The sequence below is a fragment of the Chiloscyllium punctatum genome, chromosome 6 (genome assembly GCF_047496795.1).
Source record: "Chiloscyllium punctatum isolate Juve2018m chromosome 6, sChiPun1.3, whole genome shotgun sequence".
Lineage (NCBI taxonomy): Eukaryota > Metazoa > Chordata > Chondrichthyes > Orectolobiformes > Hemiscylliidae > Chiloscyllium > Chiloscyllium punctatum.
In genome coordinates, this window is record NC_092744.1 from 28,063,866 (window position 1) to 28,080,164 (window position 16,299).

The 16,299-nt window shown below is 40.7% G+C and overlaps 1 protein-coding gene across 8 annotated transcripts in view; it reads right to left on the reverse strand.

Annotated features, from left to right (window-relative positions):
- lpp (LIM domain containing preferred translocation partner in lipoma) overlaps positions 1-16,299 on the reverse strand; it is a 389,509-nt gene that overhangs the window by 166,709 nt on the left and 206,501 nt on the right. For all 8 annotated transcript variants that reach the window (XM_072572197.1, XM_072572192.1, XM_072572195.1 and 5 more), the window contains one exon: positions 458-585. In XM_072572197.1, the coding sequence (XP_072428298.1) occupies positions 458-585 (128 nt within the window). The remainder of the gene's footprint in view (positions 1-457; positions 586-16,299) is intronic.

Sequence of the window (16,299 nt, forward strand, 5' to 3'; positions counted from 1 at the left end):
AATGCCTTTTACAAAATGTTCTAATTTTCCATGCGTATTAAGAAAGTGAATAACCTTACCTCTCCCCACATTGTATTCTAACTACCACCTTGTTGTCCATTTGTTTAGCCTGTCAATATTTCTTTATAGTCTGTCTGTATCCTCCTCACAGCTTACATTCCGAACAAATCAGTTCCAAAAAGCTCTAGGAGGAACTGCTAAAGGCACTTCAGAGGAGCAGGTTTTGTGGTTGAAAGTGATGCTGAAATATATTATCTTAGCTCTGGAATTCACTTGTTATGCTTCGCCATTCTCAATAAAACTACTTCTATGACCAAGTGTTTGGTCATGTATCTTAATATCTCATGTAACAACTTTAATTTGACACCACTCCACTGAAGCATTTCAGGACAAGGATCAAAGTATCAAATAAACTCAAACTCATGTTATTCTCAGAAGTAGGCTGTAATCTGCTCACCTGTACGTTTAAACTTGCACTGGTTTCATACTGATCAGGAAGTGAGGTTGGTGGAGGTGGAAATCCACCAGGGAATGTTGACATCGGACTCAAACCTTCTACAGGTGGTGGAGGTGGAGGGAATTCACCTGTAGGCAAAACAAGGAAATTCAAACATTTGTCACCTGAAATTCAACTGGTTTATGAGACAGTATGTTAAAAACAGAGCACAAAACAATAATTATTTCCTCAACCCACTAACATAGGTGACAAACATTTGCTAGTTAATTGGTCATGGCACTACTCCGAGAAATCAGAATGACCCTGCCTGGTTTGAACTGAAACATTTTTTAGACACTAATGTACATAAATTACCAAAAAATAACTGACATAAACTAACATTGAAACAAAGAACAGCAGATGCTGGAACTCTGAATCAAAAAGAAAAATTGCTGGAGGAACTCATTAGGTCTGGCAGAATCTGATGAGAGAAAGCAGAGTTAACATTTCAAATCCAATGATCCTTATTCAGAACTTAAGTTTCCAGGTTTCATTTAAAATAACTGATACATTTTTCAACAAATGAAAAGTAATTACCGTAAACACACATTGTGCATATACATTATTGGGACATTTTATCCAAGCAGTGACAACTCATTTCCTGCATCACAGATCTCAATTTCAAACTTAATTAACAATTCAGTGTTCAGTGCAGTAGGATTCTCTATGTTTTCTAAGAAAAGTAGTTCCGAAACTTACATGGCTCTAAACTACAGATGCCACATTAATTTACAAGGAATTCATTACCTTAATGATTTAAAGTTTTCTTGGATCCCAGGTGGCTCAGCGTTTCTGCATTGACAAGTTGCAGCCTCTCTCTAACCACCCCCCCCCGCCTCACTTTTTGCAATCTCTATCTTTGGCCATATCCCTATCAAAGAATTTCACAATCTCCCGTATACATTGCAGCCTCAGTTTCCTCTCACTGCTCTTGCAATATCTGTCCTCCTGCCCATGCTTTTGCAACACTCCTGCTGCCACCACCCTTCCCCAGCCATTGTACTCCTCCGGTGCCTAAACCGACACAAGCAGCAGCATACAGAACTCCTAGATCCAGCAACCCAGACCCCCCACATTGAGATCTTGCCCAACATCCCAGCACCAACATCCTCGTTATCCTGTAGACTTCAACCCTGGCACAATGTTTGCACAGAGACGTCTCCAATACAAGCATTAGATTTGCTAACTGCTTGCTGGATCTTTAATAACAAGTTACTTTTCTCCCAAGTTGTCTGTTGGTAGGCTCATGAGGAAGCCTATCAGCAGCCACCACAGGAGATCCCCAGCCTGTCACTGGATGGGGTGCAATCACCATTTTCTACTTACTAGAATGATTCCTCTCAATGGTCAATTCCATTCATGAATAATTTTTGTACGTGATTTGTTGGTATTTTGGGTTGCATTTTGCACAGTGTTCACTTTTAGAGTGAAGCTGTGTTGTTAGATCAGGTCTACAATCAGATGAGTGAACATTACCAAACTTTATTGAGCATATCAAGGAAGATAAGAGAGAACACCACTGGATCATCAGTAAAATGATGGGAGATGTCATCGCCAGTGCTATCAAGCAGCACCTGCTCAGCAATAACCTGCTCAGAAACACCCAATTTGGGTTCCACCAGGGCCACACAGCTCATGACCTCATTAAGCATTGGTTCAAACATGGACAAAAGAACTGTACTCCAGAGATGAGGTGAGTGTGACAGCTCTTGATGTCAAGGCTACATTCAATCAAGTGTGGCATCAACGAGGTCTAGCAAAACTGGAAACAAGTATCAGGGGGCAAACACTCCGCTGGTTAGAGTCATACCTGACACAAAGGAAGATGGTCATGGATGTCGGAGATCAGTCATCTCAGCTCCAGGACATTTCTCAGGAATTCGTCAAGGTAGTGACTTAGGTCCAACCATCTTCAGTTGCTTCATCAATGACCTTCCCTCCATCATAATGTCAGAACTGGCGATGTTTGAGGATGATTCACAACATTAGGCACAATTTGTGACTCCTCAGATACTGAAGCAGTCTGTATCCAAATGCAATAAGATTTGAACAATATCCAGACCTGGGCTGAAAAGTGGCAAGTAACATTCGTGCCACACAAATGCTAGGCTATGACCATCACCAATAAGAGGCAATCTAACCACTGCCCATTGACATTCAATAGTGTTACCATCACTGAATTTCCCACTATCAACATCCTGGGAGTTATCATTGACTAGAAACTCAACTGGATTCACCACATGAATGCAGTGGCTACAAAAGTAGGTCAGAGGCTAGGAATATTGCAGTGAGTGACTCACCTCCTGACTCCCCAAAGTCTGTCCACCGTTCACAAGGCACAAGTCAAGTGTCTGATGGAATACTCCCCACTTGCCTGGATGAATGTAGCCCTAAGAACACTCCAAGAACCTTGACACCATCCAGGACAAAGCAGCCCGCTTGATTGGCACTGCATCCATAAGAATCCATTCCCTCCACCACTGACATTTAGTAGCAATAGTGTGTACTACCTAAAAGACGCACTGCAGAAATTCACTGCAGAAGATCCTCAGACAGCTCCTTCCAAACCCATGACCACTTCCATCTAGAAGGACAAGAGCAGCAGATATTTGGGAACACCACCATCTTCAACTTCCTCTCCAAGCCACTTGCCTTCCCAACTTGGAAATACATCACCACTCCTTCACTGTTGCTGGGTCCAAGTCCTGGAATTCCATCCCTAAGGGCATTGTGAGTCTACCCACAGCAGGTGGACTACAGCGGTTCGAGGAGGGAGCTCAGCACCACCTTCTCAAGGGCAACCAGGGACAGGCAATAAGTGCTGGCCAGCCAGTGATGCCACATCCCACATTCCCCAAAAAAAAGACATTTTTTAAAAAATAAAAAAAATCCTGCAGTCACAGAGTTCACAACTTAACTGAGAAGACTGTGCCAATCATCTTGCCCCTCTTTTCCATGAGTTCCAAATTGAATAAATTCTTAAGGAGACCAGCAAGATAATGAATTTCCCAACTAACTGCTATTCAGGACAAAAGCAGATTTTGTCGTTCTCAGAAAATAACTCTATTTATTGCAACACAGTTAATGTTAACAAAGGACATAGATAAGAAAGCATTCCTATTCGTCTACTATGTGACTCAAACAATACCCCCTTAAAATTCCAGACACAGACACACTCATTGACAAATAAAACCACAAACACAGATGGTTGGACACAAATATTATGGATGGATAAAGTATTGACAAGGAAGAAAATTCTTGTGAACGAAAGTTAAAGTCATAATGGTGTGTTTGACTGTCTTTCTCAGTTTTCTTTGATGCACCAGGTGGTAGCTGTATGACATCTTGATGGTTGATTAGGTGGACCCAAGTCTTGGTAGTTGTCTGACATCTTGATGGTTGATCAGGTGGACCCAAGTCTTCTCTTGTTAGAAGACTTTCTTCCAAGCTTTCTTGGTTTCTCTGTCTTTTTACCCTCAGAGCAAGTGAGTGGCATCAGATGAGCATTTTCAGGTCACAGGCTCTAAGTGTCTCTGCTTGTCTTACACTAGATATGGAGGTGCTGCTGTTGGAGTGGGGCGGACAAGGTCAGAAGTCACATGTCACCAGGTTATAGTCAAACAAGTTTATTTGAAATTGCAAGCTTTCGGAGTGCGGCTCCTTCATCAGGTGAAGTTTGACTTCTGACTTTGTCCTGCACTAGAGATGTACAGTAAACTGCAACATAACCAATCCAAAGGCTGACACCAGGCAGTCTTTCCTTAACTCAAAGACTCCTGGCATCACTCTGTCTCAATTTATTGATCTCATTGATTCAGAAAGTAACTTGCCTTTCAAAGATAAAATTGCTTACCACTTGCTATTTCAAACTTATAGAACTCTTCTGGTATTTTAGCTATAATGCAATACCTGACTTCCATTAAACAAAAAAAAGAACTGCAGTTACCAGAAATTAGAAACAAAAACAGAAATTGAAGAAGGGTCATTGGACCTGAAATGGTCATTTTCTCCACAGATGCTGCTAGACCTACTGAGTTTTTTCAGCAATTTCTCTTTTTATTTCTAACTTCCGTTTCAATGTATAGACTAAAAAGGAAAAATATGAGGTGCCTTACACAGTTCTCAGTTCTATGTGCTCTGATGTCTTTATAACATAGCTCCTTATATACATTGTCTGTAGTTATCCCTTGAACAAAGATATAAGGATAGTGGAATCAAGGATTATGGGGATAAGGCAGGCACAGGATACTGATGAGGATGATCAGCCATGATCATATTGAATGGTGGTGCTGGCTTGAAGGGCAAAATGGCCTACTCCTGCACCTATTGTCTACTGTCTACAATAACACTTTACACCATCGGATCTGTATCCCAAACCTAGAGATACTCAACACTGTCTGAATAAGAAGGAAGGAAAGACTCAGTGAGAAGGGAGGGGAAGCAGTAACCACAGTAACCTAGTACCTTTGGTGCAAAGAATGATCTTGTATGATTGCCAGCACATAACAGAAACTACCTGTGTTACATAGACTGGATTCTTTTCTTGTTCTGTATGGGCTGTGATTCAAAACGGTGCATAAATAAAACGCTCAACATATCCAGCATTAAAATATCTCCCAGCGTATGGTTTCTATTAGGATTTAATCTTAAAAATCCAAAAATAGGAAATCAAGTTTCTGGAGCTGCAGTCACCTGTTCATTCACAAAGACTGGCAGGCTTGTAGTCAGAGTTAGAGTGTCAAAACCACTGCAGCACAGAAAGAGCCTATTCAAACTACCGACTCCATGCTGGCTGTACGTGGTGTAATCCAGTCAGTTCAACTCACCCGCTCTATCACCCATTCAACTTCCTTTCCAATTTGTTGATCAACACCACTTCAAGCGCCATTGAAAGCAGTGAGTTCTGCTGTGTGTGAAAAGGTTCATAAGAACTAGAAGCAGAAGTAGGCAATTCAGCCCCTCGAACCTGTACTGCCATTTATTACAATAATCGCTGAACTCATCTGAGCCTCAAGTCCACTTTCCTGCCCACTCTCCATAACGCTTTAACCTTTTACTAATTAAAAACCCATCTCCTTCTTAAATTTATTCAATGCTCCAGTACTTTTGTCGTGAATCCCAGGAATTCTTTGACCCATTGAGAGAAGTAATTTCTCCTCATCTCTGTTATAAATCTATGACCCTTTAACCTAAAACTGTGACCGTTCATCTTACGAGTTGAAACATCCACTTTAAGTATAATTTGTTAATCTCGTTTAGCATCTTACATATGTCAATTAGATCTCATGTTCGTCTTCCCGATTCAAGTGAGTATTGGCCTGAACGGCTCAATCTCTCCTCATAAAACAAACCTTTCACCTCTGAAACTGACTAATATCTGTGATTTGGAGAGGCCGGTGTTGGACTGGGGTGTATAAAGTTAAAAACCTGGCGTTGTGTGATTTTAAACTAATATCTGAATTGCCTCCAATGACATGACATTCTTCCTCACAGAAGGGAATCAAAATTGTATGGAGCGTTCCAGATGTGGTCTTACCAATGAGACACTTCCTTATTTGTCATCTTGACTCTTTTAGCAACAAATGCCATAATTCCATTTGCCCTCCTTATCATCTGCTGTACCTGCATGGTTAACTTGCTCCGACTCATGCACAAGCACTCCCAGATCCCACTGCCCATTTCTTTCCTTTTTTATATTCATTCATGGGATCAGGGCATCACTGGTTAGGCCAGCATTTATTGCCCATTCCTAATTGCCCAGAGGGGAGTTAAGAGTCAACCACATTGCTGTGGGTCTGGAGTCGCATTTAGGCCAAACCACGAAAGGATGGCAGTTTCCTTACCTAATGGTCTTTAGTGAACCAGATGGGTTTTTCCGAAAATTGACGATGGAATCAGTCAAAATTAGACTTCCAGATTATTTTGTAAAATTCAAATTCCAATACCTGCTGTGGCAGGGTTCGAACCTGGGTCCCCAGAACATTATCTGAGTCTCTGGATTAACAGTCCAGCGATAATACCAGTGGGCCACCACTTTCCCTCAATTTATGTGAATAGTTGCCTTTTGATTTTTCTGACCAAAATGGATAACCTCACATCATGATGAACTTCATCTCATAAATTTTGGCTCATTCACCAAACCTATCCACAATCATTTGTACATTTCTTATTGCTTCATTGCAACTTAGTTGTCCACCTATTTTAGTGTAATGCTTCTCCTCACAATCATCTTCCATTTCTTACCAAAACCTTAAATTTGTATCCTCTCATCCATTTATCATCCCCAATGAGAATAGCTTTTCTTTGTCTATTTTATCAAAACGTGTCCTAATCCCATACACTTCAACCTGACGTTCTGTCAGCTTCCTTTGCTCCAAAGAAAAAAACTCCAGTATTGCCAATCCAATATTGTTGCTAAACCTTCCTAGAATTATTCTGGTGAAATCTCCTCTGCACCTTCTCAAGAACCATAAGACCATGGGCAATAGGAACAAAAGAAGTCTATTTGGCCCAAGGGATTGTGGCTAATCTGACATTTCTCACATCCACTTTCCTGTCCTTTCCCTGTAACCTTTGATTCCCCAACTGATCAAGAATCTATATATCCCAGTCTTAAGTATACACAAGCACTCTCGCCCTACATCTCTCTTTGGCAAGGGCTTCCAAAGACCAAACCCTATGAGAGAAGACATTCCTCCTCAAATCAGGCTTAAATTAGCATCCCTTTATTCTGAGACTATGTCCCTCTGGTTCTAGAATATCCCATGTGGGGAAACATCTACTCAGTGTTTACTCTGTCAAGCCGCTTGGGAATCCTACATGTTTCAATGAGATCACCTCTCATTCTTCTAAACTCCAGTGATTAGTTTTGCTCATAATACAATCCCTCCATACCAGAGATCATTCTAGTGAACATTGTCTGAATTGCCTCCAATGACATACCTTTCCTTAAATAAAGTGACCAAAACCGTTCTCAGTACTCCAGATGTGGTCTCACCAGTACCTTGCACAGTTGCAGCAAGGCTTCCTTACTCCTATCCTCCAATCTCCTTGAAATAAGTGCCAAAATTCCACTAGTCCTCCTGACTATCTGCTCCACCTGTGTGCTAGCTTTCTGTGCTTTGTGTACATGTACCCTCAAGTTCCTTTGTGTCACAGCTTTCTGCAGAATTTCTTCATTTAAATAATGCTCAGTTCATTGATTCTCCTTTCCAAAATGAACGTCACATTTTTCTACATTATTCTCCATTTCCTAACTTTCTCCCCAAGGACAAGGACATCTGTGCCTTGGAAGAACTGTAAACTGTGAGGAGGATAGTATGGAATTCCAAACATACATTGTTATGTTGATGTAGTGGGTGGAAAGGTGGTAGGAAAACATGAGGTGATACACTTTGGTCAGAAGAACATGGAAAGACTAGATGAGATGCAGGGCACAATTCTGAAGACGGTGCAAGAAAGAGGAGCCTGGATGTATATGGGTACTATGATGCTACTTTGGCTTCTTGCTGCTAGAATTGTATGTGAGACAAACTATTTTACTGAATTTGCCTTTATCAGGTGTGGGCTTATGGGATGTTAGTATTTTGGAACAGTTAATGATCCATTTATTATTATTAAGTATTTCAAGAGTTACAGTTAAGCTTTTTTTTATTTCATTCTGACTGTATTTTAACTACAGTGTAGAAATAAAGTGTGTTTTGCTTCAAGCCTGATAACCGAATTGCATCCAGAATACAATGCCTGACACTTGCCTTTGAAATAAGAAAAAGTTAGGATCTACGTTGGAGACAGAATAAATAAATCATGCAATGTTCTCATCTTTATCAATAGGGACATAGATTACAAGAACAAGGAGGTGACGTTGAACTTATGCAAGAAATTTGTTAGACCTCAGATGGAGTATTGAGTACATTTGTGGCTGCTACATTATAGTAGAGATGGGAACGCACTGACAGAGTGCAGAAGCGATTTACTAAATTGATTCTAGGTGGGAGAAACTTTAATTATAAAGATAGATTGAAGATGTTGGGACTGTTCTCCTTGGACAGAAGAAAGCTGAAAGGAGTTCTGATTGAGGTTTCCAAAATCATGAGCAGAACAAAGCAGATAGGGTGAGGCTGTTTCTGCTGGTAAAAGGAAAAAGAACAAGGGAGCACAGATTGAAAATGATATACAAACGAAGCAAGGGTGGAATGAGAAAAAGCTTTTTTTCAAACAGCAGGCTGTTAGAGTATATAATGCACTGCCTAGAAATGTGGTTGAGGCAGGATCAGTTGAGGAATTCAAGATGATAATGGATGGTTATTTGGATAGTATTCATATGGGAGGGATATGAGGAAATTGGCTCCAGATAATAGAGCTGGTGCAGACAAGAAGGGCCAAATGGTCTTCTTGCATGGTAATCATGCTATGATTCATTGCACCCTGTCTCCTTTCCCAATCTATTTCCTTTCAGGTAATAATCTGCCTTCCTGTTTTTGTTGTCAAGAGGAGTAACCTCCATATTGTGTTTCATCTGCCATGCATTTGCCAATTTATCAACAATCATGGACAAGCTTTTGAATGTTACCCTGTATTCCATGATCTAAGCCATAAAAGCAGTGGTTCCAAAGTCCAGAATTTATACAGCATCTCACTAGATCCTGCAGAATCCTCTCAACACACTCCAGATATTTTGAAAGACTTTGGATCTAAGATATGGTTATTATGCAGGCACTTGGTGCACGAAAATTTTGCACAGTCAGATTAATATCCAGCTAAATGCATTTTTGTTGGTTGAGAAGGGAATGCTGGCTAGGACACTGGGAGAACACCATGTTCCTCAGCAATTAGTGTTATGGTCCTATAGAAACCACCAAACAGGATATCAGCCCTGATGGTGTTGTGTTCCAGCTTTCCAGCTTTCTACACCAGGATTAATCCGTTCCTCATTCCTTGCACCATCAGCCCCAACCAGTCTGCTGCCAGCTCAAAGCACAAAAACAAAGCCAAAGGCGATCATTGTCACCCAGCTAACTGCAACCAGACCAAAAACACACTCCATGTATAAGGAATGCGAGTAAATAACATAACATCCCTAAGACTGTGAAATTCCTTCAGAAAAGGTGAATCACTAATTGTTCGGAGAGAGGAGTGAGTGGGGAATAAAGAGAATATTCACTGGGTGGGAGGTGACCAGTGCTGTTCCTCCTCTGAGCTTTCAACTCTTCATCAGACATATTCATTCTTGGCTAATTTAGCAATAGCAAGTGCCACACTTAAGTTTGCAGATCAATTTAGTGGCTCTGTATCTATCCTAATGAATTATTTTAAACACCTCAATTAGGTCACTTTCCCACCTTCTGAACTCCAGGGAAAATAAACCCAGTTTACGAAACCTGCCTTGATACAGAAATCTAGGTTTGTTCAATACATCACATCAGATGAATGACACCTTGATCTTTTACTCTCCATTCTGTGTCCTATGATCCTGCCCCACTAGCTACCTGACAAAGGAGTAGCACTTCGAAAGCTTGTAATCCCAAATAAACCTGGTGTTGTGTGATTTTTAATAAAATGCTGACCATATTTCCAATATTTTCCCCTCCATCAGTCATGACACCTCTTTCTCAGATCTGGCATCCATTTCTATATCAAAATCCACTTCTGCGATGTGATTTGTGGTAGTTTTCCAAGTTAATAATGCAACAAAAAGACAATTTGGTCAGATGATCAACATCTCTGTGACTGCACTTTTATTTTTAATGGTTGAACACGAGGAAGAGATTTTCTGTGTGCTTAAGTATTAAATACTTAATACAAACCCTCCTAAGCAGGTGAAGTAAAGAAATCCCCTTTTAAACTTTAATATTATGAAGGAACTTGAAAGGGAAACAGTTCTGACTGTTCAGGCCTGTGAGCCCAAAGAAACTCAGCCCCAATTGCTTTAAACTTACTTGTCACTGGTTTGTCCAATTTGAGGTTTCTGGAAGTGCAGCATGCAGTAACCCAGCAGCATCAGAGGTGAAGACATTGTTGCAGCATCAAAATTTTGGAACACTGTCCCCAGCAGCATCCTTGCGAGTCTACCGAGACCACATGAATTGCAGTGGTCTAAAAAGGCAGCTCACCACCACCTCCTCCGAGGCCATTATGGATGAGCCAGAAATACTGCTTTTGCCAGTAAAGCCCTTATCTCTCAATTTAATCATAAAAATAATTAGTGACATTAAAGTAAACCAATGTAGTGGAGATGGCCTTAGTAAAGTTGGGACTGTCCATTCAGGGACACATTCTGCCGTGTGTTTCACAGAGATATGATTCCAGCTTCGGAAATTGGGAGAGACAATGGCTCTTTGTAGAACACCACTTCATAATCCTCTAAATCTAACTCTATGAACCATAAATGGTTCAACACAGAAGGAGGACATTCAAGTCCATTACTTAGGTGCAGCTTTTCAGTATAGTCGGTTCTGATGTAACGCAGTGGTTCCGTTCTCATGCAATCCTGTGTTATAAGAAAATCATGTAAAAGCAGCACCATTTAAACTAATGGGGCTGGAATCGCGTTATAACCAATCTATGCTTTAAAAGTTCGAGCTTTAGAAACACTGTCCCCAATTCATCAACTGTGCTTTCACAAATGCACGTTAGCAAAACGTGCAATATAATGGGTTGACCTTTAATGAGTAATCTCTAATTAGTCCCATGTCTCTTGTCTTCTCCCACTGCACTGTGATTTTTCAAAGCTCTCTAGAGTTTTCCAAATGCCTCACTTGTTTCTCCAATGCTGAATCTGGGACCTCAACCTGCTATGATTTCTGGCTGCTCCTTTCCACCACCTTCAAATTATTCAGCACCCTCCTCGTAATGTCCCTGAAGAAGGATATCTGGGGCAATCAGTCTGGAAGAAGGTTCACTAGATTGATTTCGGACATGAGGGGTTAGCCTTATGAAGAGAGATTGAGCAGTTTAGGTTTATGTTCTCTCGAGTTTAGAACAATAAGATGCATGCTATATGAGATATATAAGATGCTAAAGGGGATTGACAAAGTAACCGCACAAAGGACACATCCTCATGTGGGTCAATCTAGAAGAAGAGGTCACAGTTTTAGGAGAAGGGTTAGCAGATTTAAATCAGCAATGAGGAGAAATTACCTCTCTCAAAGAGTCATTAATCTGTGGAACTCACTCCCCCAGAGTGTGGTAGATGCTGGGATGTTGAGTAAAGTTAAGAAAGAGTTAGACAGATTTTTAATGAGTAATGTGTTGAAGGGTTATGGAGAGCTAGCAAGGAAGTGTAATTGAGGTAAAGATGAGATTAGGTCTCATGGTATCAAAAAACAGAGTAGGCTCAAGGGGCTGAATTGCCTACTCCTGCTCCTCGATCCTATATTCTTCAGGGAAGCAATGCTTGACTGTTTCCCTGACTATTGAATCTCCTAACCTATTTTATGGCTACACTGCGAGGTGTCTGACTATCCAAGCAGTCAGCTGCCGTGCATGTATTTTGTTGCGCAGCCTCTACTGCCATTCAATGCTGAAAAATGGTTTGCTCCCACATTCCTAGAGGATTCCTGAATTCTATACTTTTTCCAGCCTGCCAGATGGTCATCCACATACCCTCCTCCTGAACTCACAGTGGTTGCAGAATGGCCACTTGCTGCAACACAATTTCCAGGAAAATCTCAGTCTCCTATATCTAACCATTCCTTCAGCTCAGAAACCACTGGTGTCACCAGCTGCTTATGACTATCTAGGACACATCAAATAGCCTGGAATCTCCACATAATTGTGGGCAATGGGTCTTAGCTTTCCTACTAATTTGCCTAACAAATTCCCTTTGGATTCCATTAATTATCAATTATTTACATACACATTTTATATACATGTTTACTATACTTGCTTGATTTAAATCAATTACCACTTCTTTCCCACTGTGCACAGAATTCCCATTTTATCAAATTTCCATTGCCTTCCTGTTTGGCAGCTAAGCTCAGCACTCTTTACAAAAAATACTCATCCTGCATCAGCCACTGTGTCTAGTCAAATTTCTCTGTTGAAATTTGCTCTAACACTTCTTTATTTCATTTTCACTTCCTGAACATTTCTAAATTATATATTTGAGTTAGAATTTCGTTATTTTTTCCTTCTCTGATATTAAATGAATTGATCTACAGTTCCCTGCACTTATTTCCTCTTCCACTTTAAATGTAGGAATTAGATCAGTTGTTCACTAACCTTTAGATTAGATTACTTACAGTGTGGAAACAGGCTCTTCGGCCCAACAAGTCCACACCGCCCCGCCGAAGCGCAACTCACCCATACCCCTACATTTACCCCTTACTTAACACTATGGACAATTTAGCATGGCCAATTCACCTGACCTGCACATCTTTGGACTGTGGGAGGAAACCGGAGCACCCGGAGGAAACCCACGCAGACACGGGGAGAACGTGCAAACTCCACACAGTCAGTTGCCTGAGGCGGGAATTGAACCCAGGTCTCTGGCGCTGTGAGGCAGCAGTGCTAACCACTGTGCCACCGTGCCGCCCTTCTAGAAGTATTCACTTTCCTATTCTCATGCACATTAGTGTAGTGTCAATCTTCTTTTAATGTGCATGGTCACAGGAAACTTGTTTCAATTTATCAAGCAGCTTCTCATCTTTATTAAAGTAATTAAATATATTTTACAATCTCTTATATTGTCAAGTCCACCATGCTAGTCTCCCTGGTAAATACGGTGGGAAAAATAATTATTTCATAGTTTTGTTATTTTATTGTGATTTTATCATGTCTAGCTGGTGGAAGCCCAACCTGAATCCTAAAGTTCCCTTGGGTAATTGATGTGAGTTTCCAAAGCATGCACACCATCCACAAAGCACAAATCAGAATCTATGAACTATGCCTTACCTGCCTGCAAGAGTGCAGCTCCAACAACACCAAGAAGCTTGACACCATCTTGGACGAAGTAGTTCACCCCATCCACTAATTTCAACATTCTCTCTCACACCACTGTGCAAGGTGGCAGTAAAGTGCACCATCTTGTATATGCTGTATAAGCTCCTTGAATAGCATCCCCGAATCATTGCAATATGTGTCAAGATTACTTTAACAGCACACACCTACAATGTTACAATTCTGACTTGGAACTAGATTGTTGTTCCTTCACTGTCACTGGGTTAAATTCTTGGAATTGCCTTCCTCTGAGCATTGTGGTATTTCCAAATGCATTTGATAAGGTGCCACATCAAAAGTAATTGGGGAAAATAAAGCTTATGGTGTAGACAGTAACACAATAGCATAAATAGAAGATTGGCTGGCTTTCAGAAAATGAAGAAATTGGATAAATGGGTTTTTGATTGGTAGATGTGACAAGTGCAGTCCTGCAGGTGTCTATACAGGGGATTCAACATTTTAGATCAATAACTTAGAAAAGGGAGCAAAGGAATGGTAGCTCAATGTGGAGGCGACCCCATGATAGGTAGCAAAGTATGTAATGAAAAACAGATAAGGAGGTTGCGACAGATATAGCTAGACTGAGTGAATGGACAAAAATCTGGTAGATGGGAGTATAATGTCAGAAAATGCGAAGTGGTTCACTTTGGCAGGAACAGTGATAAAGCAGATTAATACTTAAATGGGTGGAAAATGACTGTTGAAATCTGAGGAAGCATCGGGGTTCAGGTATTCTGGTATGTGAGAAACAAAAAGGTAGTATGAAAGTGCAGCATGTAATCAAGAAGGTTAAAGGCATGGTTAATGGAATGCTATCCTTTATTATGAGAGAAAGTGAATGTAAAAGTAAGGATGTTAGGCTTCAGTTGTACAGGGTAATGGTGCGACCAAATCTTGAATATTAAATGTCATTTTGGTCTCCTCATTTTAAGGAATGATGTAAATGCATTGGCGACAGTTCAGAGGATGTTTACTAGATGAATACCTTAAATGAGTGGGTTGTCTTATGAGGAAAGGTTGGACAGGCTGGCTTGTTTCTGCTGGATTTTAGGAGGAGGGGTGGTGACTTGATTGAAGTGTATAAGGTCCTGAATGATCTGACAAGGTGGACATGGAAATGATGTTTTCCTTTTGTGAATATGTCCAGAACTAGAGGACACTGGTTTAAAAATAGGAACAGAGAAACAGGAGTAGGTCACGCAGACCATCAAGTCAGTCCTGTGATTAAGTATGATCACGATTGATTGAACAGTTCAATGACTTTTAGCCACCTCTTCACTATAATTCTGTACGCCACTGGAAATCAAAGAGCTGAGATTATGTAAGGCTCTGTCCAGACCACATTTGGAATATTGTGAGCAGTATTGGGCACCTTATCTAAAGAAGTATGTGTTAGCATGGGAGGAGGTTTACAGGAATGATCCCACGATGAAGGACTTGTTATATGAGGAGTGGCTGATGACTCCGAGTCTGTACTCAGAGGAGCTTAAAGGATGAGGGGGGATCTGATTGAAACTTATAGAATACTGAGACATTTGGATACAGTGGACATGGAGAAGATATTTCCACTAGTAGGAGAGACTAGGACCTGAGGGCACAGTCTCAAAGTGAAGGGATGCCAGTTTAGAACTGAGATGAGGAGGAGTTCAGATGGTGGCTAATCTGTGGATCCCAATGTCACAGAAGACTGTGGAATCCAAGTCGTTGAATGTATTCAATATAGAGATAGATAGGTTTTTGATTAGTAAGGGGATCAAGGGTTTCGAGTAGAAGGCAAGAGAATGTGGTTGAGAAACATATCCGCCATGATTGAATAGTGGAGCAGACTCAATGGACCGAATAGTCTAATCCTGCTCCAACATCTTATGGTCCTGTTGATCAACCTCAATCTTAAACATACTTAAAAACTGAGTTCTACAGCTCTCGGTGGGAAAGAAATCCAAGGGTTCATAACTCTCTAAGGAAAATAATTTCTCCTCATCTCAGACCTATGTGGAATCGCCTTATTTTTAAATACTGCCCCTCAGTTCTACACTCCCAAACCAGGGAAAGCACCTTGCCCAGTCTCTCCCTTTAGGTTTTCTAGGTTTCCATGGATCTCCTCACATTCCTCAAAACTCTAAATCATACAGGCCAAGTTTGCGCTCTCTCTTTTCATTGGAAAGTCCAGCCATCCTGGGCACAAGTTATGGTAAATCTCTATCGCACTCCCTCAATGCCAATCATATCTTTCCTGAGATTAGGGGACTAAAACTGTGCATAGTACACCAGATGTAGTGTAACCAAGCTCCTATAAAATTTGAAGCAAGCCTACACCATTCTTGTACTCAAACCCTCTTGCAATAAAGGCTAATGCTCCTTTCTAATAGTTTGCTGCATGTGTATGTTCAACTTCAGTGATTTATTGACAAGGACAGACTAGTCCTTTTGTATGTTTACACATTCTAATTTCTTACCATTTGAAAAATACATCACACATCGGTTATTGCTACCACAGCAGATGATCTCACATTTTTCCACATTATTTGCCATTTATCATGTCTTTGTCAACTCATGAGATCTGTCCAAATCCTTCTGAATCCGCTTTACATCATCCTCACAATATACATACCCATTTAACTTTGTGTCATCCACTAATTTTACATTAGGTCCGTGCCTCCCTTTAAGAGATATATACTGTATTGTGAACAGTTCAAGCCCAGGCCCTGATTCTTGCTGCTCACCACTAATCACAGGCTGCTAATATGAGAATTACCCATTTATTCTTTCTCCCCGTTCTCTGTCTGTGACAATGCATTACCTCCTGTCTCATATACTTTGATTTTTTTCAAACAAATCTCTAAATTTTCATGCTGATGTTTGAG